Here is a 22,978-nt window from a genome sequence, read left to right on the forward strand (position 1 = left end):
GCCTGCCTGGAGGCTAAAGATTAATCCTTCAGGCAGTTTCGTCTCTTTCATCTCCTGGCAAGGGGTGCAGTCATAGGGTTCAGACTGGGGTGGGAGGTGCCCCTCTCCAGACCTCTGCTGAGAAGAGTCCAACCGCCAGCCCACTGGGGAGGAATCCCCAGAGAAACTGGAATTGCTAGGGATTACAGCCTGATCAGGCTCCTGGCTAGGTAGGGTAGAGGAGGCTCCCTTCCTGCTGCTCCTAGAGGCTCCTGACACCTCTGCTGGGCTGGGCTGCCTGCCAGCGTGGAGGGGCGGGAACTGGCTATACCGCCTCCAGTTGAAATGGTGCTAACTGATAGGGGTGCCGCCCTTCCAGTCTACAAAAAAAAAAACAGTTTTATTTCAAACACAAAGTAAAGAAAATAGTGTAACACACACTACATATAGTATAATGAAACCACAGGTGTTCATCACCCAGCTCCAACAGTAGTTTTTTGCAATTTTTAAAGTTTCTGTAAACTTTGTAATTGTACCAAATCTTCTTTCGTCTTTCTAACTTTGCATTTTTATTTTTGTCTTTGCAGAATTTTTTGTTCGTTTATTTTTGAGACAGGATCTAACTCTGTCACCCCGGCTGGAGTACAGTGGCCCAATCTCGGCTCACTGCAGCCACAACCTCCTGGGCTCAAGCCAATCCTCCCACCTCAGCCTCCCAAGCAGCTGAGAAGGCAGGCATGAGCCACCACACCAGGTTAATTTTTGTATTTTTTGTAGAGACGGGGTTTCATCCTGTTGCCCAGGCTGGTCTTGAACTCCTGAGCTCAAACGATCCACCTGCCTCAGCCTCCGAAAGTGCTGGGATTACAAACATGAGCCATCATGCCTAAATTGTATATATATATGTGTGTGTGTATATATATATGTGTGTGTGTGTGTGTATACATATATATATATATATGTTTTTTGTTTTTTTTTTGAGACGGAGTTTCACTCTTGTTGCCCAGGCTGGAGTGCTGGAGTGCAATGGCATGATCTCGGCTCACTGCAACCTCTGCCTCCTGGGTTCAAACCATTCTCCTGACTCAGCCTCCCAAGTAGCTGGGATTACAGGCATGTGCCACCACGCCTGGCTAATTTTGTATTTTTAGTAGAGACGAGGTTTCTCCATGTTGGTCAGGTTGGTCTCGAACTCCCAGGTTGATCCGCCCACCTCGGCCTCCCAAAGTGCTGAGATTACAGGTGTGAGCCACTGTGCCCAGCCCTGCATTTTGTTTTTGGTTGAATGCATCTTTGAGGTGTCCTTAAACGTGTTCCTCAATCCCACATGTAACATGAACTAGTACTGAGATATACAAGCTTGCCTTGATTCAGATCAATATTTTAGGCAAAAATATTTTATAAGTGTTGCTGGGCGCTCCCATAGCATTGTATCAGGAAGCAAGAAGCTCTCTTGCTGATTCACGTTCAGGATGCTAAGGTTCTGTAGGTGTCAGCAGATCTCTCCATTATCAAATTCTCCATCAGCCCCTTCACCTTGTGGCTTTAGCACCATGGATGATGGCTGTTCCCATCCATTAGCTCAAACAACAAACATTCATTAAGCACTCCCATGTGCCAAGCATTCTGCTTAACACTAGGAACAAAGAGATAAACAAAATATGGTCCCTGCCGTTAAGAAGCTCATAAGGGGCTGGGCGTGGTGGCTCAAGCTTGTCATCCCAGCACTTTGGGAGGCTGAGGCAGGCAGATCACTTGAGGTCAGGAGTTCGAGATCAGCCTGGCCAACCTGGTGAAACACCATCTCTGTTGAAAATACAAGGCCAGACACGGTGGCTCACACCTGTAATCCCAGCACTTTGGGAGGCCAAGGCGGGTGGATCACGAGGTCAGGAGATCGAGACCATCCTGGCTAACATGGTGAAACCCTGTCTCTACTAAAAATACAAAAAAATTAACTGGGCGTGGTGGCAGGCTCCTGTAATCACAGCTACTCGGGAGGCTGAGGCAGGAGAATGGCGTGAACCTGGGAGGTGGAGCTTGCCATGAGCCAAGATCACACCACTGCACTCCAGCCTGGGCGACAGAGTGAGACTTTGTCTCAAAAAAAAAAAAAAAATTAGCCAGGCCTGGTGGCAGGTGCCTGTAGTCCTACCTACTTGGGAGGCTGAGGAAGGAGAATCACTTGAACCCAGGAGGCGGAGGATGCAGTGAGCCAAGATTGTGCCACTGCACTCCAGCCTGGGTGACAGAATGAGACTCAAAAAAAAAAAAAAAAAACTCATAAGGGGCCAGGTGCAGTGGCTCACACCTGCATTGTAATCCCAACACTTTGGGAGGTCGATGCAGACAGATCGCTTGAATCCACGAGTTCGAGACCAGACTGGGCAACACGGGAGACTCCATCTCTACAAAAACTTTTAAAAATTAACTGACTCACACCTGCTACTTGGGAAGCTGAAGCAGGAGGACCACTTGAGCTTGGGAAGTTGAGGCTGTAGTGAGCCATGATCATGCCCACTGTACTCCAGCCTGGGGACAGAGTGAAACTCTCTCTCAAAAAATAATAAAATTAAAAAAAAAAAAGGCCAGGCGTGGTGGCTCACGCCTGTAATCCCAGCACTTTGGGAGGCCGAGGCGGGCGGATCACGAGGTCAGGAGATCGAGACCATCCTGGCTAACACAGTGAAACCACATCTCTACTAAAAATATAAAAAATTAGCTAGGCGTGGTGGCGGGCGCCTGCAGTCCCAGCTACTCAGGAGGCTGAGGCAGGAGAATGGCAGAAACCCAGGAGGTGGAGCTTGCAGTGAGCCGAGATCGTGCCATTGCGCTCCAGCCTGGGTGACAGAGCAAGACTCCGTCTCAAAAAACAAACAAACAAACAAACAAACAACCTCATAAGGTACTGTGGGATGGAGACAAGTAAACACTTATCATTTTATTTATTATTTATTGAAAGCCAATTATGTATTAGGCTTTGTGCTGGATGCCAATAATTGCATTATAATGTATGATAAAAGAGATAGCTACTATTTATTGGAGTGCACCATAGTATGCATTATCTCACCAGTCTTCCTACAGCCCTTTGCTATAATACATACATACATTGTACAGATTTTGGGGTTTTGTTGTTTTTGGAGATGGAGTTTTGCTCTTTCTCCCAGGCTGGAGTGCAGTGGCATGATCTCGGCTCACTGCAACCTCTGCCTTCCGATTTTAAGCGATTCTCCTGCCTCAGCCTCCTGAGTAGCTGGGATTACAGGCACGCACTACCATGCCCGGCTAATTTTTTTATTTTTAGTACAGACGGGGTTTTACCATGTTAGCCAGGCTGGTCTAGAACTCCTGACCTCAGGTGATCTACCCACCTTGGCTTCTGAAAGTGCTGGGATTACAGGCATGAGCCACCGCACCGAACCCTGTTTGTTTTTTATTAGAGATGAGGACTCATTGTGTTGCATAGGCTAGTTGTGAACCCCTGGCCTCAAGTGATCCACTCGTCTCAGCCTCCCAAAGTGCTAGGACTACAGGCGTGACCATTTTACAGATTTGGAAGCAGAGACTCACAGAGAAGTGAAGGGATTTGCCTGATGTTACACAGTGTATTAGTCAGGGTTCTCCCAAGAACAGAACAAATAGGATAAATACAGAGAGAGATGAGAGGGGACTTACTAGGGAAATTGACTCATGGGATTATGGAGACGGAGAAGTCCTAGAATAAGCCATCTACAAGCTGGAGAACCAGGAAGCTGGTAGCATTGCTCAATCCAAGACTTTCAGTCCCAGGCTGAAGGCCTGAGAACGTTGGGGGGCTGCTGGTACAAATCCCAGAGTCAGAAGGCGAGAGACCCTGGAGTTCTGATGTTTAAGGGCAGAAGGCAGGTGTCCCAGCTCTAGAAGAACAGAGAGAGAGAAAGTGAGTGAATTCACCTTTCTTGCCTGCCTTTTTGTTCTATCCTGGCCCTCGGTAGACTGAATGGTGCCCACCTACGTGGGTGTGGGTGACTCTTCCTCACTCAGTCCACTGATTCAAATAGCAGTCTCTTCAGGAAACGTCCTCCCAGACATACACAGAAATAGTGCTTTATGAGCTATCTGGGTATCCCTTAATCCAGTCAAGTTGACACCTAAAAGACACCATCACACACAATAAAAATGACACAGCTGGGCCAGGCACTGTGGCTCATGCCTGTAATCTCAGAACTTTGGGAGGCTGAGGTGGGCGGATCACAAGGTCAGGAGATCAAGACCATCCTGGCTAACCTGGTGATACCCCGTCTCTACTAAAAATACAAAAAAATTAGCCAGGCGTGGTGGTGGGCGCCTGTAGTCCCAGCTGCTCGGGAGGCTGAGGCAGGAGAATGGCATGAACCCGGGAGGCGGAGGTTGCAGCGAGCCGAGATCACACCACTGCACTCCAGCCTGGGTGACAGAGTGAGATTCCATCTCAAAAAAAAAAAAAACCAAAAAAATGACAGAGCTGGAATTTGAACCCTGGGCCACTGCCCTCTGCAGTCTCTTAATCTCTGTCCTATTCCACTAAGATCAGGGTGGTCTTTTGTTTCTGGGTGCCATTTGAACTGAGTGGCAAACCTTGCTTAATTTAGCAAGAAATAGTCTTTTGCAGGGACCTGAAATTCCAGACTCCGGGGCAGCCAAGAGAAGGAAGGCAAGACGATGGCCTGAGCTCCCTGTTGTCCAGCCCAGCAAGAACTCCCATGACAGCCACAGGTCAGGGGAGCAGGTGACCAGGGCTGGAACCAGAGGGGCATTTGGTCCTCTGGCCAGCCTATAGAGCAGACACAATTATCCCCATTTCCCAGAGGAGGTGACTGAGGCTTAGAGAAATGAACGACCAGTTTCATGGCAGAGGCAGGGAGTCTGGTGTTCTGGCTTAAGACCATCCTGGCACAGTGGTTCCCAGCACAGACTTCAGTGCCTGACTGCCTGCTTCTGAATTCTGCTCATTTTCTTTTGTATTCTTCTTTTTTCTTTTCTTTTTTTTGAGACAAGGTCAGGCTGGAGTGCAGTGGTGCAATCTCAGCTCACTGCAACCTCCCTCTGCCTCATGGGCTCAAGCGATCCTTCCACTTCAGCCTCTTGAGTAGCTGGGACTACAGGCATGTCCCACCATGCCCATAATTTAGGTATTTCTTGTAGAGACAGGGTTTCACCATGTTTCCCTGGCTGGTCTCCAGCTCCTGGGCTCAAGCAATCCACCCACCTCAGCCTCCCAAAGTGCTGGGATTACAGGTGTGAGCCACCATGCTGGCCTGAATCCTACTTTTCTACCTGCTAATAGTGATAAGCCTTTGAGTCAGAGCCACAGACTCTTTGGACTTCTAATTTCCTTATCTGTACAACTGAGATAATAATGGAACCTACTTTGTTGAGTGATTTCAAGAATTAGGTGAAGGACCGGGCGCGGTGGCTCACGCCTGTAATCCCAGGACTTTGGGAGGCCGAGGCGGGTGGATCATGAGGTCAGGAGATCGAGACCATCCTGGCTAACATGGTGAAACCCTGTGTCTACTAAAAATACAAAAAATTAGCCGGACATGGTGGCAGGCGCCTGTAGTCTCAGCTACTCCGGAGGCTGAGGCAGGAGAATGGCATGAACCCTGGAGGCAGAGCTTGCAGTGAGCCAAGATCAGGCCACTGCACTCCAGCCTGGGCGACAGAGTGAGACTCTGTCTCAAAAAAAAAAAAAAAGAATTAGGTGAGATAACCTAACCAAACATGGCAGACGGGAGTGCAAATCAACGTGAACTATTATTTCCATATTCCACATTACTCAGGGGACAAGATTTTTCCTGAACTAAGTCCATGGGCAGCAGGCCCCTCCAACTTAAGTGGAGTGAGTTAAGCCCCCTGGAAAGTGGGGCTGCTGTCATGGAGCCCCGTGGCTGACTGGGTGTCCTCCCATTGCTCAGATACCTTTGGACCTGGCATCTCAAGAACAATAGATAAGGTGCTGCAGTTCATAACTGTGGAGGCCCAGGGACCTGTTGCTTCCTGTCCCCCACTTCCAAGAAGGCCCCACCCTCTTCTCAGAGCAAGGGAATCAGGTGCCAGAACCCTGTCTACTTGGGATGGAGAGATAAACCCTTCCCCAACCAACCCTCTTCAGGTTCGGCAGCCAATGAAACCACTCCCTGCCAAGTTCAGGCTAGCCCCATACCAAAGATGTTTGGAGACAAAGGGCTCTCTGATTTTACCTGCTGTAATTAAAATATTTCATTTTCTTAGTGTATGCCCGTGAATCTTTGATGTGACATCCATATAGATTAATTTCCTTTGAAAAAAAGGGACTTTGTGGCTAACACCATTTATTTATTCATTTATCACATCCCAGGAGGTGGCCAGACAACGTAGTGTAGGGAATTGACAGGTCTCGAGACCATTTTTTTTTTTTTTAAATAATAGGGTCTCGCCTCTGTTGCTCAGGCTGGAATGCAGTGGTGTGATCATAGCTCACTGCAACCTTGAACTCCTGGGCCCAAGTGATCCTCCTGCGTCAGCCTTCTGAGTAGCTGAGACTAACAGGTATGTGCCACCACGCCTGGCTAAGTTTTTATTTTTTTATTTTCTGTACAGTCAGGTTCTCACTATGTTGCCCAGGCTGGTCTTGAACTCCTGGTCTCAAGTGATCCTCCTTCCTTGGCCTCCCAAACTGGTGGGATTACAGGTGTGAGCCACTGTGCCCAGCTGTAGGCCCTTGAATCCTTGATGTAAAGTCTATATAGTTTAAATTCCCTTCAAAAAAGGGACTTTGTAGCTAACATCATTGATTTATTTTTATTTACTTTTTTGAGACAGAGTCTTGCTCTGTCGCCCAGGCTGGAGTGCAGTGGCGCAATCTTGGCTCACTGCAACCTCCACCTCCTAGGTTCAAGCAATTCTCCTGCCTCAGCCTCCCAAGTAGCTGGGATTACAGGCGTGTGCCACCACACCCGGCTAATTTTTGTATTTTCAGTAGAGACAGGGTTTTGCCATGTTGGCCAGGCTGGTCTCAAACTCAAGTGATCCACCCACCTTGGCCTCCCAAAGTGCTGAGATTACAGGCGTGAGCTACCATGTCTGGCCTCATTTATTTATTTTTTTTTATTTTTATTTTTTTTTTTTTGAGACGGAGTCTCGCTCTGTCGCCCAGGCTGGAGTGCAGTGGCGCAATCTCGGCTCACTGCAAGCTCCGCCTCCCGGGTTCACGCCATTCTCTTTCCTCAGCCTCTCCGAGTAGCTGGGACTACAGGCGCCCGCCACCACGCCCGGCTAATTTTTTTGTATTTTTTTTAGTAGAGACGGGGTTTCACCGTGGTCTCGATCACCTGACCTCGTGATCCGCCCGCCTTGGCCTCCCAAAGTGCTGGGATTACAAGCGTGAGCCACCGCGCCCGGCCGGCCTCATTTATTTATGAAATCCCAGGAGGAGGCCAGAACATAGTGTAAGGAATTGATGAGTCTTATGACCTGAAGCAAAATTTATTTCCTTCTCTAAGTCTCAATTTATCTTCTGTAAAATGACTCAGTTAGTTAGAAGGAGGCTTGAGATCTCTTCTGCCTCTAAGAACTATGACATTGAACTTCTTGAGATTGAAAACTGGCACTGCACAGGATCCCATTTTTTCCTTTTGGGGGCCAGGAGTTCTCAAGTGAGGGGTGTTTATGGAATCATGATGCTGTTTATTGCTTTTCAGTATTTAGACTCAACCTCCAGACAAAGTACAGAAGATTTAATTATAGCTATAGAACAAGATGTAAATGTTATGAATAATATATAACTATTAAAAATTGGGAATTGCTTGGGAGTGAAGCCAGGAAGCTTGAGAAGGACATTAAATTCCGCATCCTCTAACAAGTACTTCTCTAGAGAAGGAGAATTGGGCTGAGTGGTGAGTTCATAATTATTCGCTGTATTATTATACTTTATAATTTATATATGTGATACATTTATTCTCTTTATATGTCAAATATTATCTCTCTACAATATAAAAAAAAAGTAATAGAGGCAGCGGATCACCTGAGGTCAGGATTTTGAAGCCAGCCTGGCCAACGTGGTGAAACCGTGTCTCTACTAAAAATACAAAAATTAGCTGGGCCTGGTGGTGGGTGCCTGTAATCCCAGCTACTCAGGGAGCTGAGGCAGGAGAATCCCTGGAACCTGGGAGGCAGAGATTGCAGTGAGCTGAGATCACGCCATTCCATTCCACTCCAGCCTGGGCAACAAGAGCGAAACTCCGTCTCAAAAAAAAAAAAAAAAAAAAAGAAAAGAAAAATTATACAAGTAATAAAGATCTGCAACAGAAAAAATTTTTAAATGCAGATAAGCAAAAATAAGAAAAATACAAATCATCTGTCACTCTAGAGATAATCACAATTGACATTTTGAGCTATATCCAACCTTTGTCTCTTCAGACAAAAACATATAATTGTATTTTATTTGCCAGGCCTGTTGGCTCATGCCTATAATCCCAGCACTTTGGGAGGCCAAAGTGGGAGGATCACTTGAGCTCAGGAATTTGAGAGTAGCCTGGACAACATAGTGAGACCCTGTCTCTACTTAAAAAAAAAAAAAGAAGGCCGGGCGCGGTGGCTCACGCTTGTAATCCCAGCACTTTGGGAGGCCGAGGCGGGCGGATCACGAGGTCAGGAGATCGAGACCACGGTGAAACCCCGTCTCTACTAAAAAAAAATGCAAAAAATTAGCCGGGCGCGGTGGCGGGCGCCTGTAGTCCCAGCTACTCGGAGAGGCTGAGGCAGGAGAATGGCGTGAACCCGGGAGGCGGAGCTTGCAGTGAGCCGAGATCGCGCCACTGCACTCCAGCCTGGGTGACAGAGCGAGACTCCGTCTCAAAAAAAAAAAAAAAAAAAGAAAAAAAATCAAAAAATCTGGGCATGGTGGCTTGTGCCTGTAGTCCCAGCTACTTGGGAGGCTGAGGCGGGAGGATCACTTGAACCTGGGAGGTTGAGGCAGCAGTGAGCTATGGTCACGCCAAGGCACTCCAGCCTGAGAGACAGAGTGAGATCCTGTCTCCAACAAAACAAAGAAACCAAAACAGTAAGTCTTACCGTACCATCCCGTGCTACCCTCCTTCCCTCCCCAGAGGCAACTACTATTATCAGTTTTTTCTTTTTTTTTTTTTTTTTTTTTTTTTTTTTTTTTTTTTGAGACGGAGTCTTGCTCTGTCGCCCAGGCTGGAGTGCAGTGGCGCAATCTCGGCTCACTGCAAGCTCCGCCTCCCGGGTTCACGCCATTCTCCTGCCTCAACCTCTCCGAGTAGCTGGGACTACAGGCGCCCGCCACCACGCCCGGCTAATTTTTTGTCTTTTTTAGTAGAGACGGGGTTTCACCGTGGTCTCGATCTCCTGACCTCGTGATCCGCCCGCCTCGGCCTCCCAAAGTGCTGGGATTACAAGCGTGAGCCACCGTGCCCGGCTTTTTTTTTTTTTTTTTTTTCAAGCTGGAGTCTCATTCTGTTGCCCAGGCTGGAGTGCAGTGGCATGGTCATAGCTCATTGTAACCTCAAACTCCTGGGCTCAAGTAAATTTCCCACCTCAGCCTCTGGAGTATCTGGGACTACAGGCAAGAACCACTACACATGGCTGATTTTTAATTTTTTGTAGAGATGAGGGTCTTGCTATGTTGCCCAGCCTGATCTCGAGCTCCTGGTCTCAAGCAATCTTCCCACTTTGGCTTCCCAAAGTACTGGGATTACAGGACTGAGCCACTGTGCCTGGCTGCTTCAATAGCACTTTAATGTCAGTATGATTTTCCACTGTTTGAATGCCTACAATTTATTGAATCAATTCCCTTTTTGAAGAACCTGGGTTTTTTCCAGTGCTTAGTCTTTTTTTTTTTTCTCTCACTGCAACCTCCGCCTCCCGGGTTCAAGTGATTCTCCTGCCTCAGCCTCCCAAGTAGCTGGGATTACAGGCATGCACCACCACACCCAGCTAATTTTGTATTTTTAGTAGAGATGGGGTTTCACCATGTTGGTCAGGCAGGTCTCGAATTCCTGATTTCAGGTGATCCACCCGCCTCAGCCTCCCAAAGTGTTGGGATTACAGGCATGAGCCACAGCGCCTGGCCAATGCTTAGTCTTACAAGCAATGTTGCGAGGAACTCCTTCATCGTACACCTTTGAGAAATTGTATGGGCAGGTCTTTAAGATGAATTTCTCCAAGTGGAGTTACTGGATCAAAGGTCATGTGCTTGTTTCAGGTTTTTGAACCATATGTTGTGCCCACCAGCAAGGAGAGGGGTGGTGCAGTGATCTGGCAGCAGGCCTGGTACTGTGAGGTCTTTTGTTTCTTACGCTACTCCAGAGGCTATTCATCAGCAAAGCAATGTTAACCATTCCCAGGACCTCCCTGTGGGGTGGCAGGAAGTGGGGCAGCTTCTCAGGGCAAAGAACAACATGTCTTTATTAAAATGCTGTGCACCAAGAACGCTTTATGAGTACAGACCTTGGCCTTGCTATTGGGCAACTCCCTGCAGGCTGGAGTAGGGCTATGTCTCTGGGAGAAGATGAGCAGGACTCCAGGGTGTGCCCGGGCTACTTGAACATCGCCCCAGTTCCCCTCACTCAGTTATGCAATTAATACTACTGTGGAGTGGGTGAGAGCTGGATTCAAATCCTCTTTCTTTTTTTTTTTTTTTTGAGAGTCGTGCTCTGTCACCCAGGCTGGAGTGCAGTGACATGATCTTGGCTCACTGCAACCTCCGTCTCCCAGGTTCAAGTAATCATCCTGCCTCAGCCTCCCGAGTAGCTGGGACTACAGGGCTGCACCACTATGCCTGGCTAATTTTTTGTATTTTTATTTTATTTTTATTTATTTATTTTTTTTTGAGACAGAGTCTTGCTCTGTCGCCCAGGCTGGAGTGCAGTGGCGCAATCTCGGCTCACTGCAAGCTCCGCCTCCCGGGTTCAAGCCATTCTCCTGCCTCAGCCTCCCGAGTAGCTGGGACTACAGGCGCCCACCACCACACCCAGCTAATTTTTTGTATTTTTAGTAGAGACGGGGTTTCACAGTGTTAGCCAGGATGGTCTCGATCTCCTGACCTCGTGATCCGCCCGCCTCAGCCTCCCAAAGTGCTGGGATTACAGGTGTGAGCCACCGCACCTGGCTAATTTTTTGTATTTTTAGTAGAGATGGGGTTTCGCTATGTTGGCACGGCTGGTCTCAAACTCCTTGCCTCAAGTGATCTGCTCACCTCAGCCTTCCAAAGTGTTGGGATTACAGGCGTGAGTCATTGCGCCCGGCCTCAAATTCCCTTTCTGCTACTTCCTGGGTGTGTGGCATTGGGCAAGTTTAGAACTTCTCTGACTTTGGTTTGCCCCTCGGTAAAATGGGGCTAATAGTACCTCTCTTATGAGGTTGTCATGATACTTTTTATTTTTTTGAGACAGGGTCTTGCTCTATCGCCCAGGCTGGAGTGCAATGGCCCAATCATAGCTCACTGCCAGCCTCAAACTCCTGGGCTCAAGTGATCCTGCCTCAGCCTCCCAAGTGGCTGGGACTACAGACACGGGCCACCATGCCTGGCTAATTTTTAAATGTTTGTAATGATGAAGTCTTGCTATGTTGCCTAGGCTAGTCTCAAACTCCTGGCTTCAAGCAATCCTCCTGCCTCGGCTTCCCAAAGCGCTGGGATTACAGACCAATAACTGAACCTGGCCTTGTCTTGATACTTAAATGAGGTAGTACACACAAAGTGCTCGGAATACATTTGGTAGCTGAAAGTGCTCTACAACTATTACCTATCACCAGGGACCTTCGGTGGGCGAGATCACAGTCCCTCAGACTGGTTGGGGAAATGGACAAGTAAAGAGACAATTAAAATTCTGTGTGCTGGGTGCATTCATACAGATGCTAAGAAAACTCTAGTGGGAGGAATGCTAAATCCAGAAGGCTTCCTGGAAAAAAAATGACATTTTGGCAGGAACTAAGTTGATTGTAGGGCTAAGGCAGAGGCAAAGTCATTGAGAAACTAGAGACCAGCCATTAACTCCCTTTGCTGGGAATGTGGTGATGGAATTCCGAGAAGGTTTTCAGTCCCGGATTTCAGTTCCAATTTCTCAGCACCTGCCTGGGTCCCAGGTCTTGTGCTTGGTGCTGGGGTGAGGGTAGAGGCTGGAGATAATTAGGCAAAAGTGCTCAGTGAGCTTAAGATCTAACTGGGGGGCTGGGCGCGGTGGCTCACGCCTGTAATCCCACCACTTTGGGAGGCCAGGGTGGGCAGATCACCTGAGGTCAGGAGTTTGAGACCAGCCTGGCCAACATAACGAAACCCCCTCTCTACTAAAAATATAAAAATTAGCTGGGCATGGTAGTGTGTACCTGTAATCCCAGCTACTTGGGAGGCTGAGGCAGGAGGATTGCTTGAACACGGGAGGCGGAGGTTGCAGTGAGCCGAGATTGAGCCACTGCACTCCAGCCTGGGTGACTGAGCAAAACTCTGTCTCCAAAATAATAATAATAATAATTAGAATAAAAATTTATCAGATTTGGGAAGGGATGGGGTGAGAAGAAAAGGCACCCCAGGTAGGGGAAACAGCACGAGCAAAGATAAGGCAGCAGGAAGGCCTATATTCCAGGAAGGGTGCATTGCCCAGTGTGGCTGTGTGGTCTGTACCTGGGGAGCAGGACAGTGGGCAGGAGCTAGGGCTATAAGGTCAACCAAGGCTGGGATTTGAAGGGCGTCCGATGACATGCTGCTTGGCCCTTGTCCAGTAGGTCATGGGAACAGAACGGAAGTGTTTAAGCAGAGAAGGGACATGATGGGATCTGCATTCTGGAAAGGTCACTCTGGCATAGCTGGGGGAGGAGTCCTCGGGAAGCAGGGAGCCAGCTGGGAGGCCCCTGCAATGGTCTCAACAAGAAATCTGGGGGTCTGGCCTAGGTCAGGGGAGGTGGGCACCGAGAGGAGGGGTGGAGGGTTTGTAAGCAGACTCTGAAACACTTGAAATCAACACCCTGACACTATTCCCTGGCAGCTCCAGGGTCAGGATGTCTAAAATCCCTGGAAAAATAAACTTGCTCCCGCCTCAGCCAGCAGGAAAAAGAGCAACCCGATATGCTTGTTGATTAGGATTAGGGAACTTTTTCCCCCTTTATTGAGGGTCAGCTGAATTATTAGTGGGGCAAAAGAGACAGAGGGAGACATATAAAAGTGAAGCGACTTATCGTTTTTCCTTGACGGAAACAATATATGAGATAGATCAACATTTAAAATGTTTTTCAAGGGTCATAAAGAGTATCAACCAAAAACAATCTTGAATTCATTTCCATAGAGACATAGAGAGTGGGGAGAGGAGGGACAGAAGGGCGGGGAGATCACAGGAGGAGATCACAGGAGGAGGGGAGACAGGCCAGGAAGGGAGGATGCTGCACTGGCTGCGAGGGGGCTGCTTAAGAACCTTGGAATTGACCAGGCACGGGAGCTCATGCCTTTAATCCCAGCACTTTGGGAGGCTGAGGCCTGTGGATCACCTGAGGTCAGGAGTTAGAGACCAGCCTGGCCAACATAGTGAAACCCCAACTCTACTAAAAATACAAAAATTAGCTGGGCATGGTGGTGCATGCCTGTAATCCCAGCTGCTTGGGAGGCTGAGGCAGGAGAATTGCTTGAACCCAGGAGGCGGAGGTTGCAGTCAGCCAAGATCCAGCCAGCCACTGCACTCCAGCCTGGGTGACAGAGCGAGTCGCCGTCTCAAAAAAAAAAAAAGGAACCTGGGAATTGAGAGGTCTCGAGTTCAAATCTCAGCCAAGTTCTCCCACCGTTCTCCCGTATCTGTCAAATGGGGATTATAACATCCTCACCATCTGCACAATGTTACGGTATTGGATTTTCATCTTAGAAAGATCAGATCTCGGCCGGGCGTGGTGGCTCACGTTTGTAATCCCAGCACTTTGGGAGGCCGAGGCGGGCGGATCACTTGATCAGGAGATCAAGAAACCCCGTCTCTACTAAAAATACAAAAAAATTAGCCGGGCGTGGTGGCGGGCGCCTGTAGTCCCAGATACTTGGAGAGGCTGAACTGGAATGGCGTGAACCCAGGAGGCGGAGCTTGCAGTGAGCCGAGATTGCGCCACTGCACTCCAGCCTGGGCGACAGAGCGAGACTGCGTCTCAAAAAAAAAAAAAAAAAGAAATATCAGATCTCTCTGGCCACCTGATTGGAGCCAGATAAAATGTACCCATAGACTACCCGCTCTTAGAATGCTTTTAAGACAAGGAGGTTATTATAATTATTATGACCATTATTATTATTATTATTGCTATTATCATAGCTTTATTATTATTTTCTTTTGAAATTCTGCTTGGCCACTGTTTACTCCCAGCTCCAGCTGCTCTTGTTTTTTTTTTTTTTTTTTTTTTTTTTTTTTTGTGAGATGGAGTCTCGCTCTGTAGCCCAGGCTGGAGTGCAGTGGCGCAATCTCGGCTCACTGCAAGCTCCGCCTCCTGGGTTCACGCCATTCTCCTGCCTCAGCCTCTCCGAGTAGCTGGGACTACAGGCGCCCGCCACCACGCCCGGCTAATTTTTTTGTATTTTTAGTAGAGACGGGGTTTCACCGTGGTCTCGATCTCCTGACCTCGTGATCCGCCCGCCTTGGCCTCCCAAAGTGCTGGGATTACAAGCGTGAGCCACCGCGCCCGGCCTCCAGCTGCTCTTGTTGAAACCTCTCTGGGCCGGGTGTGATGGCTCATGCCTGTAATCCCAGAACTTTAGGAAGTCAAGGTGGGAGGATTGCTTGAGCCCAGGAGTTGGAGACCACCCTGGACAACATGGAGAAACCCCATCTCTATAAAAAGTACAAAAATTAGCCAGGCATAGTCGCATGCACCTGTAGTGCCAGCTATTCGGGAGGCTGAATAGGAGGATTGCTTGAGCCTGGGAGGTTGAGGCTGCAGTGAGCTATGATTGTGCCACTGCATGTCAGCCTGGGTGACATCGTGAGAGTCTGTCTCAAAAAAAAAAAACCCAAGAAACAAAACACAAGGAACCTCTCTGGACTCCTAGCTTCCTAGGATCATGCAGGGTGGAGGGTGCAGTCTCAAAACTTCCACCTTAGGGGTGTCCTGGGAGCACTGGCTGCTCCTCCATCCCTGGGCTGCACCCAGAGTAGACAGGGCTGCCTTGCTCCTCTTATCCTCCCACTCCACTGTCCGATACTGAAAGGCGACACAAGCAGGGTTCCTCTGCTCCTCTCTGTGAGTCAGTGCCCATGCCCTCGCCCTCGTGCCCCCTACTCAGGCCTCACCCCTCAGCTTTTACTTCTCTTCCTGGGAAACCACCCCAGGGGGGAGGCAAAGAAGATGAAATAAAGGATGTAAGTTCCCACGGGACCACCACTTCCCCTTTCCCCTTCCTCTCCAGCTGCTGGCCACTTCCCCGTCCCCTCTCTAGTGGGAAGCAGAACAGAGGCTGTGGGAAACCGGCACCATATAGTCCCTGGCATGGGCGCAGCCAGCCCTGCATGCAGTTCCTCGCCTGTGTAACCTTGGGTAGCCCTGCTGCACCTGAACTTCCTCACTCACAGGTCCCCCAGCCGCCTCCAAGTGTTCAAAATGCCCAGAAATCTGCACTGCCCTCTTCACACCTGCTCTTTTTCTTCTTTCTTTTCTTTTCTTTCTTTCTTTTTCTTTTCTCTCTCTCTTTCTCTCTCTCTTCTCTCCTCTCCTCTCTCTCCTTTCTTTCTTCCGACACAGGACCTCGCTCTGTCGCCCAGGCTGGAGTGCAGTGGTGCGATCTCAGCTCACTGCAACCTCTGCCTCCCAGGTTCAAGAGATTCTCCTGCCTCCGCCTCATGAGTAGCTGGGATTACAAGCATATGCCACCACGCTCGGCTAATTTTTATAGTTCTTTAGTAGAGACAAGGCTTCACTATGTTGGCCAGGCTGGTCTCAAACTTCTGACCTAGTGATCCACCTGCCTCAACCTTCCAAAGTGCTGGGATTACAGGCATGAGCCACTGCACCCGGCCTCCTTTTCAACTTTCTTTCAATCCTCCTTGTATCAAGGAAAGAGTCCCTTTTTTTTTTTGTACTTAGCAAGTCTTTAATAACTTCAAAATACTTATGATTCTCTCTTTTTCTTTTTTTTTTTTTTTTTTTTGAGACGGAGTCTCGCTCTGTCGCCCAGGCTGGAGTGCAGTGGCGTGATCTCGGCTCACTGCAAGCTCCGCCTCCCGGGTTCACGCCATTCTCCTGCCTCAGCCTCTCCGAGTAGCTGAGACTACAGGCGCCTGCCACCACGCCCGGCTAATTTTTTGTATTTTTAGTAGAGACGGGGTTTCACCATGGTCTCGATCTCCTGACCTCGTGATCCGCCCGCCTCGGCCTCCCAAAGTGCTGGGATTACAAGCGTGAGCCACCGCGCCCGGCCGATTCTCTCTTTTAACCAGAGAAAGAAGGCCTAGAATTTGAAGACATTGTCTTGTGTCATTGTATTTTTATTTACTTTATAGTTATGGCAAACGATGCCGCTTTTGCATTTATAAGATTGCACCTGTTTTTTATTTAAAATATGTCTCTAGGCCAGGCACAGTAAATCACGCCTGTAATCCCAGCACTTTGGGAGGCTGAGGCAGGAGGATTAATTTTGAGCCCAGGAATTTGAGATTATCCTGGGAAACAAGGTGAGACCCCATCTCTAAAAAAAAAAAATACAAAAATTAGCCGGGCGTGGTGGTGCACACCTGTAGTCCCAGCTACTCAGGAGGCTGAGATATGAGGATCACTTGAGCCAGGGGGTTCAAGGCTGCAGTGAGCCATGAATGCACCTCCGCGCTCCATCCTGGGCAACAGAGTGACAGAGAACTTATCTCAAAAAATAAATAAATAAATAAATAAAGATTCCAGATGGACAAGGCCATTCACTGTTCCACTGACTGTAAGTGTAAAAAGTTGGGACCAGACTCAGTGGCTCATGCCTGTAATCTCAGCAATTTGGGAGGCCAAGGCGGGTGGATCACGAGGTCAGGAGATGGAGACCATCTTGGCTAACATGGTGAAACCCCATCTCTACTAAAAATACAAAAAAATTAGCCAGGCGTGGTGGTGGGCGCCTGTAGTCCCAGCTACTCAAGAGGCTGAGGCAGGAGAATGGCATGAACCCAGGAGGTGGAGCTTGCAGTGAGCCAAGATCGTGCCACTGCACTCCAGCCTGGGTGACAGAGCGAGACTCCATCTCAAAAAAAAAAAAAGAGCAAAAAAAGTTGGTAGTAACCCTTAGTCCATCAGTGGGGGCTGCTTAAATAACCTGCCATATTCACATCGTGGACTACTCTGCAACTGAAAACAGCAAAGAATGAGGAAGCTCTTTTTGTGCCAATGTGGAAAGATCTCCAAGATAACTTGTCATGTGAAAAAACAGGCGAAGTGTGTAAAGTGTTAAAGTGTGCTACCTCCTGTGTAAAAAAAGAGGAAGAAGATAAAACTATAGATTTTTTTTTTTTTTTACTTCAACGTGCAGAAATAAACTCTAGAACAGGGCTGTCCAGTAGAATTTTCTGCACTGATAGGAATGTTCCATTTTTGCACTAACCAATACTGTAGCCACTAGCCACGGGCAGCACTTCAGATGTGACTAGTTGGCTGAGGAGCTGAATATTTGTTTTTTTGTTTTGTTTTATTGTTTGTATTTTTGTTTTTTTGTTTGTTTTTTTTTTTTTGAGACAGAGTCTCACTCCGACACCCAGGCTGGAGTGCAGTGGCGCCATCTTGGCTCACTGCAACCTCCGCCTCCCAGATTCAAGTGATTCTCTTGCCTCAGCCTTCTAAGTAGCTGGGATTACAGGAGCATGCCACCACCCCCAGCTAATTTTTGTATTATTATTTTATTTTATTTATTTATTTTTTTGAGACAGAGTCTCACTCTGTTGCCCAGGCTGGAGTGCAGTGGCACGATCTCGGCTCACTGCAACCTCTGCTCCTGGGTTCAAGCAATTCTCCCGCCGCAGCCTCCTGAGTAGCTGGGATTACAGCCATGTACCAGCACATCCGGCTAATTTTTGTATTTTTAGTAGAGACGGAGTTTTGCCATGTTGGCCAGGCTGGTCTCGAACTCCTGACCTCAAGTGATCCACCCACTTCGGCCTCCCACAGTGCTGGGATTACAGGTGTGAGCCACCACGCCCAGCCTTTTTTGGAGAGACAAGCTCTTGCTATGTTGCCCAGGCTGGTCTCAAAGTCTAGAGCTCAAGGAATCCTCCTGCCTTGGCCTCCCAAACTCCTGAGTCTGCATCCTCGGATTCTCTTGGCTCTGCTGCTTACCATCTGGGCACCATGCTAGGTGACTTACTGCACCTCCTGGGGCCTTGGTTTCCTCATCTCTAAGGAGGAACCTGCCTTGAAAGTTTGTAAAGCACCTTTATTCAATTAATCTTTATTGAGTACCTACTGTGTGCCAGGCACTACTCTAAGAGTTGGGGACACAGCAGTGAGGAACAGGGACAGACAACCGTGCCCTCACGGAGCTTATATTCAGAGGGAAGAAAGCCACTTAGCAGGACAAAGAGCTAAAATGGATACTATAGTGTGTTGAGAGGTAACACACGTGACAGAAAAGATAAGGTATGGGGCCAGGCATGGTGGCTCACACCTGTAATCCCAGCACTCTGGGAGGCCAAGGTGGGTGGATCACCTGAGGTCAGGAGTTTGAGACCAGCCTGGCCAACATGGTGAAACCCTGCCTCCACTAAAAATACAAAAATTAGCCAGGTGTGGTGGTGGGTGCCTGTAATCCCAGCTACTCAGGAGGCTGAGGCAGGAGAATCGCTTGAACCCGGGATGCGGAGGTTTCAGTGAGCTATCATGCTGCTGTACTCCAGCCTGGGCAACAGAGCGAGACTCAGTTTCAAAAAAAAAAAGAAAGAAAAGATAAAGCATTGGGGGGTGCAGGGCTGCAATTCTAAGGAGGATGCAGTCCCCTTCAGGGCTGGCATCTCTGACAGGCTGACATGTAGGTGATGCCTGAAGGACGTGAAGGAGCCGAGAGAAATCTGGGGGAATGGCATGCCAGGCAGAGGGTACAGCAAGTGCAGAGGCTCTGAGGAAACGTGGTTTGATTTGGAGTGAAACTTCAGCATTTTGCCTAGCACATGGTAACTGCTTAATTTGTTCAAGCCCTACTAATTATCTTTTTTTTTTTTCTTTTTTGAGATGGAATTTTGCTCTTGTCACCTAGGCTGGAGTGCAGTGGTGGGATCTCGACTTGCTGCAACCTCCACCTCCCAGGTTCAAGGATTCTCCTGCTTCAGCCTCCAGAGTAGCTGGGGTTACAGGCGCCCTCTACCATGCCCCACTGCCTTTTGTATTTTTAGTAGAGATGGGTTTTCACCATGTTGGCCAGGCTGGTCTTGAACTCCTGGCCTCAAGTGACCGGCCCGCCTCAGCCTCCCAAACTACTGAGATTACAGTCTTGAGCCACTGCGCCCAGCCTATCATTCTTGTAATTAGTGGGCATCGTCTTCCTGGAGTGCCTGGGTCATCAGGTTCCTGGAGGACACACAGAGGCCTCAGCGCCCTGCCCTGTCAGCTATGGGCTGGCCGTGGTTTAACGGACGGACCACAGTGGGGACAGGAAGGGTTGGAACGGAGCCCAGGCATTCCTGACCCGCCCAGCCCCTCTCAGATTTCTCCCTGGCCCGCCACACCCCTGCCGCTTGCTGGGCAGTGGGTACAGGGAATGCAGGGACGGCTCCCCACCCCACCTCTAACTTGGAGAGGGCCTAATACCAAGCGAGGACAAGGCTGGCAGTGACCACCTGGCGATCCCCAACTGCACTGTAGGCTCAGCGCTAAACACTGAGTGCTTTTCCACCGTCGCCTCCTAGGGGTCTCCTTTCAGCTCACTGAGAGGCCAGGCTGGTGAGTCACCCCCACATCTGCAGCCTTTAGGGGCTGCTGTCTTAGCCACTGCCCTACCAGACTACGGGGCGCTCTCAGACAGGCTCTCCGGTTCCCCCAGAGGAATCTCATAGCTCCTGCATGCCAGCTCTGCAGCTGCCCACAGGCCCCGACAGGCCCTGCTGCATCCTCAGGGACTGAGGATAGAGCAGAGGAAGAACGAGGTTCTGCCAGCCCTGGGATGGAGCTGAGTCAGGCCTTTTCCAGGGCTCCTGGGACTGGGCCTTGCCCTGAACTCAGCCTCCAGCCCATGCGTGCAGAAGGACACGCAGGACCGGGCGCCTGGGCCCCCCACTCCATACCTGTCCAACCTCATCTCCGCGCACACTCTCAACCCATCGCGACCCGTCCCTCTGCTCCAGCCACACTGGCCTCCCTGCTAAACCCTGCTGACCGCAGGCCTTAGCCCTGCCATTCCTTTTACGTAGACAGGACACTGCATACTTGCTCCCTGATAGCCTCCAGTCTTTGCCCAAATGCCATCTTCCCAGCAGTGCCTTCCCTGGCTCCTAGAACTGAGCCCTACCCCCAGGCCCTTCCTCCCTAGGCCCCATCCCAGCTCCATTTTCCTCCACGCTTCACCTTTTACTAGACCACGTGTTTTACTAATTTGTCTTGTTTATGGTCTGTTTCTCATTGAAAACTCCCTTGGACTGGGCAGGAAGGGCCTCTACCCTGCCCTTCTGCCCCTCCTCATAGAGCTAAGGAAATGTGACTACTGGCCGGGCACAGTGGCTCACACCTGTAATCCCAGAACTTTGTGAGGCTGAGGCAGGCGGATCATTTGAGGTCAAGAGTTCAAGACCAGCCTGACCAACATGGCAAAATCCTGTCGCTACCAAAAAATACAAAGATTAGCTGGGTGTGGTGTTTTGTACCTGTAGTCCCAGCTATTCGGGAGGCTGAGGCACAAGAATCACTTGAACCTGGGAGGCAGAGATTGCTGTGAGCCCAGATTGCGCCACTGCACTCCAGCCTAGGCAACAGAGTGAGACTCTGTCTCAAAAAAAAAAAAAAAAAAGGAAATGTGACTACTACAACCAGCGTCTTTGTCCCTCAGGCCTTCCCCAGTTCTGTCCCCAGGCAGCCAGCATAGCCCAGGTGTGTACTCCAAGGCCCATGGGGTAGTCAACGGAAGGCTGTATTAGGGGACAGTGGAGGGAGCTGGGACACATGGGTTGGGGTGCCACACAAGGAGCCTGGTGGTGCTAGATGGTGCTTGGGCTGGGTAGAGCAGGGCACTGGCCGCTGCTCCTGGGCTGGGACTCACCCTCCCCACGGAGCCACACTCTAGCCCAGTATTCTAGGTGTCTGTGAATTCAGATTTAAATCTGGCTCTCCCAATCACTGTGAGGATACACCTGTCCAAGTAGAAAGATAGAATATCTTTTACTTAGGAGCTTGTGACGTTGATCTTGACACATGTGGTATGTGGGCCCTACACGTATGTTTACCTGCAGCCCCCATGTTAGCACTGGGCTTTTTTTTTTTTTTTTTTTTTTTTTTTTGAGACGGAGTCTTGCTCTGTTGCCCAGTCTGGAGTGCAGTGGCACGATCTTGGCTCACTGCAAGCTCTGCCTCCCGGGTTCACGCCATTCTCCTGCCTCAGCCTCCCAAGTAGCTGGGACTACAGGCACGTGCCACCACACCACGCTAATGTTTTGTATTTTTAGTAGAGACGGGGTTTCACCATGTTGGCCAGAATGGTCTCGATCTCTTGACCTCATGATCCGCCTGCCTCGGCCTCCCAAAGTGCTGGGATTACAGGAGTGAGCCACCACGCCCGGCTCTCTGGGCTTTTTTACGGTTTTCTGTATTGCTATAACCCTAGCACCAAGAACAGTGTCTTGGGGCTGGGTGCAGTGGCTCACGCCTGTAATCCCAGCAGTTTGGGAGGCCGAGGCAGATGGATCACCTGAGGTCAGGAACTCCAGACCAGCCTGGCTAACAGTGAAACTCCGTCTCTACTAAAAATACAAAAGTTAGCCAGGCGTGGTGGCATGCACCTGTAATCCCAGCTACTTGGGAGGCTGAGGCAGGAGAATCACTTCAACTCGGGAGGTGGAGGTTGCAGTGAGCTGAGATCGCGTCACTGCACTCCAGCCTGGGGGATAGAACCAGACTCTGTCTCAAAAAAAAAAAAAAAAAAAAAAAGTGTCTTGCACAGAACATGTGCTCAATGAAGTTGTTCAATGAATGAATAAAAAAGCCTTAGATGATACCACATACTCAAGGGGACCCCAGAAGTGGCTAGGAATGCTGTGGCTTTTGTGCTTCAGGGCTAGAGTCTCAGGGTCAGTGAAGCCAACTCCACCTTGCAGGAGGCCATAAGCATCACCTGAAGGGCGCCTTTTATGGCCTGCCTGCCCTATGGCCCCATCTGCAGCTGGAGTTTATATCCTTAATTGTAAAAAGAGCCCACTTGGCAATCAAGGAGATCTAGACCCCAAAACTGTCTCTGCTGCTTCCTGATCGTATGTGGCCATTAACCTCTCTCTCATTTTCTTTGTTTTTGTTTGAGGCAGGGTCTTGTTCTGTCACCCAGGCTGGATGGAGTGCAGTGGTGCAATCATGGCTCACTGCAGCCTTGACCTCCTAGGCTCAAGTGATCCTCCTCCTCAGCCTCCTGAGTAGCTGGGACCACAGGTGTGTGTCACCACACTCAGCTGAATAAAAAAAAATGTTATTTAAATAGAGATGGGGTCTCACTGTTGCCCAGGCTGGTCTGGAACTCCTGGGCTTGAATGATTTTTCCCACCTTGGCCTTCCAAAGTGCTAGGATTACAGGTGTGAGCCACCACGCCTGGCTGCAATTTCCTTTAAAAAAGGGAACCATCGAACCTCTCCCCAGGGTTGTGAGGCGGGAGAACATGTAACTGACTCCATACTGACTGTCTTCATCAGTGTCCAAGGCCATTCCTGCCACCCAGCTGACTCCCTGTGTGGCATGTGGCAGCCAGTGCCACTGTTCCCTTCCTCTCTCCCTCCCTCCCTGCAGACCTGGGGCTTGGGCTGGGAGCTCTATGGGCTGTGGCGGTGGTTTGAGTGAATGGTGCCCTCTGCTGGGCGTGGGGGAAGAGCC

General features: G+C 49.5%; 1 protein-coding gene across 1 annotated transcript in view; it reads right to left on the reverse strand.

Annotated features, from left to right (window-relative positions):
• Positions 1–3,433: 3,433 nt before the first annotated feature.
• The window catches only part of CDH3 (cadherin 3), a 170,542-nt gene continuing 150,997 nt past the window's right edge, over positions 3,434–22,978 (reverse strand). Inside the window, exon 17 of the mRNA XM_055298425.2 lies at positions 3,434–3,875. Within this exon, the coding sequence (XP_055154400.1) occupies positions 3,816–3,875 (60 nt within the window). The 3' untranslated portion in view covers positions 3,434–3,815. The remainder of the gene's footprint in view (positions 3,876–22,978) is intronic.

This window comes from Symphalangus syndactylus, chromosome 11, assembly GCF_028878055.3.
Source record: "Symphalangus syndactylus isolate Jambi chromosome 11, NHGRI_mSymSyn1-v2.1_pri, whole genome shotgun sequence".
In the NCBI taxonomy this organism is placed as follows: domain Eukaryota; kingdom Metazoa; phylum Chordata; class Mammalia; order Primates; family Hylobatidae; genus Symphalangus; species Symphalangus syndactylus.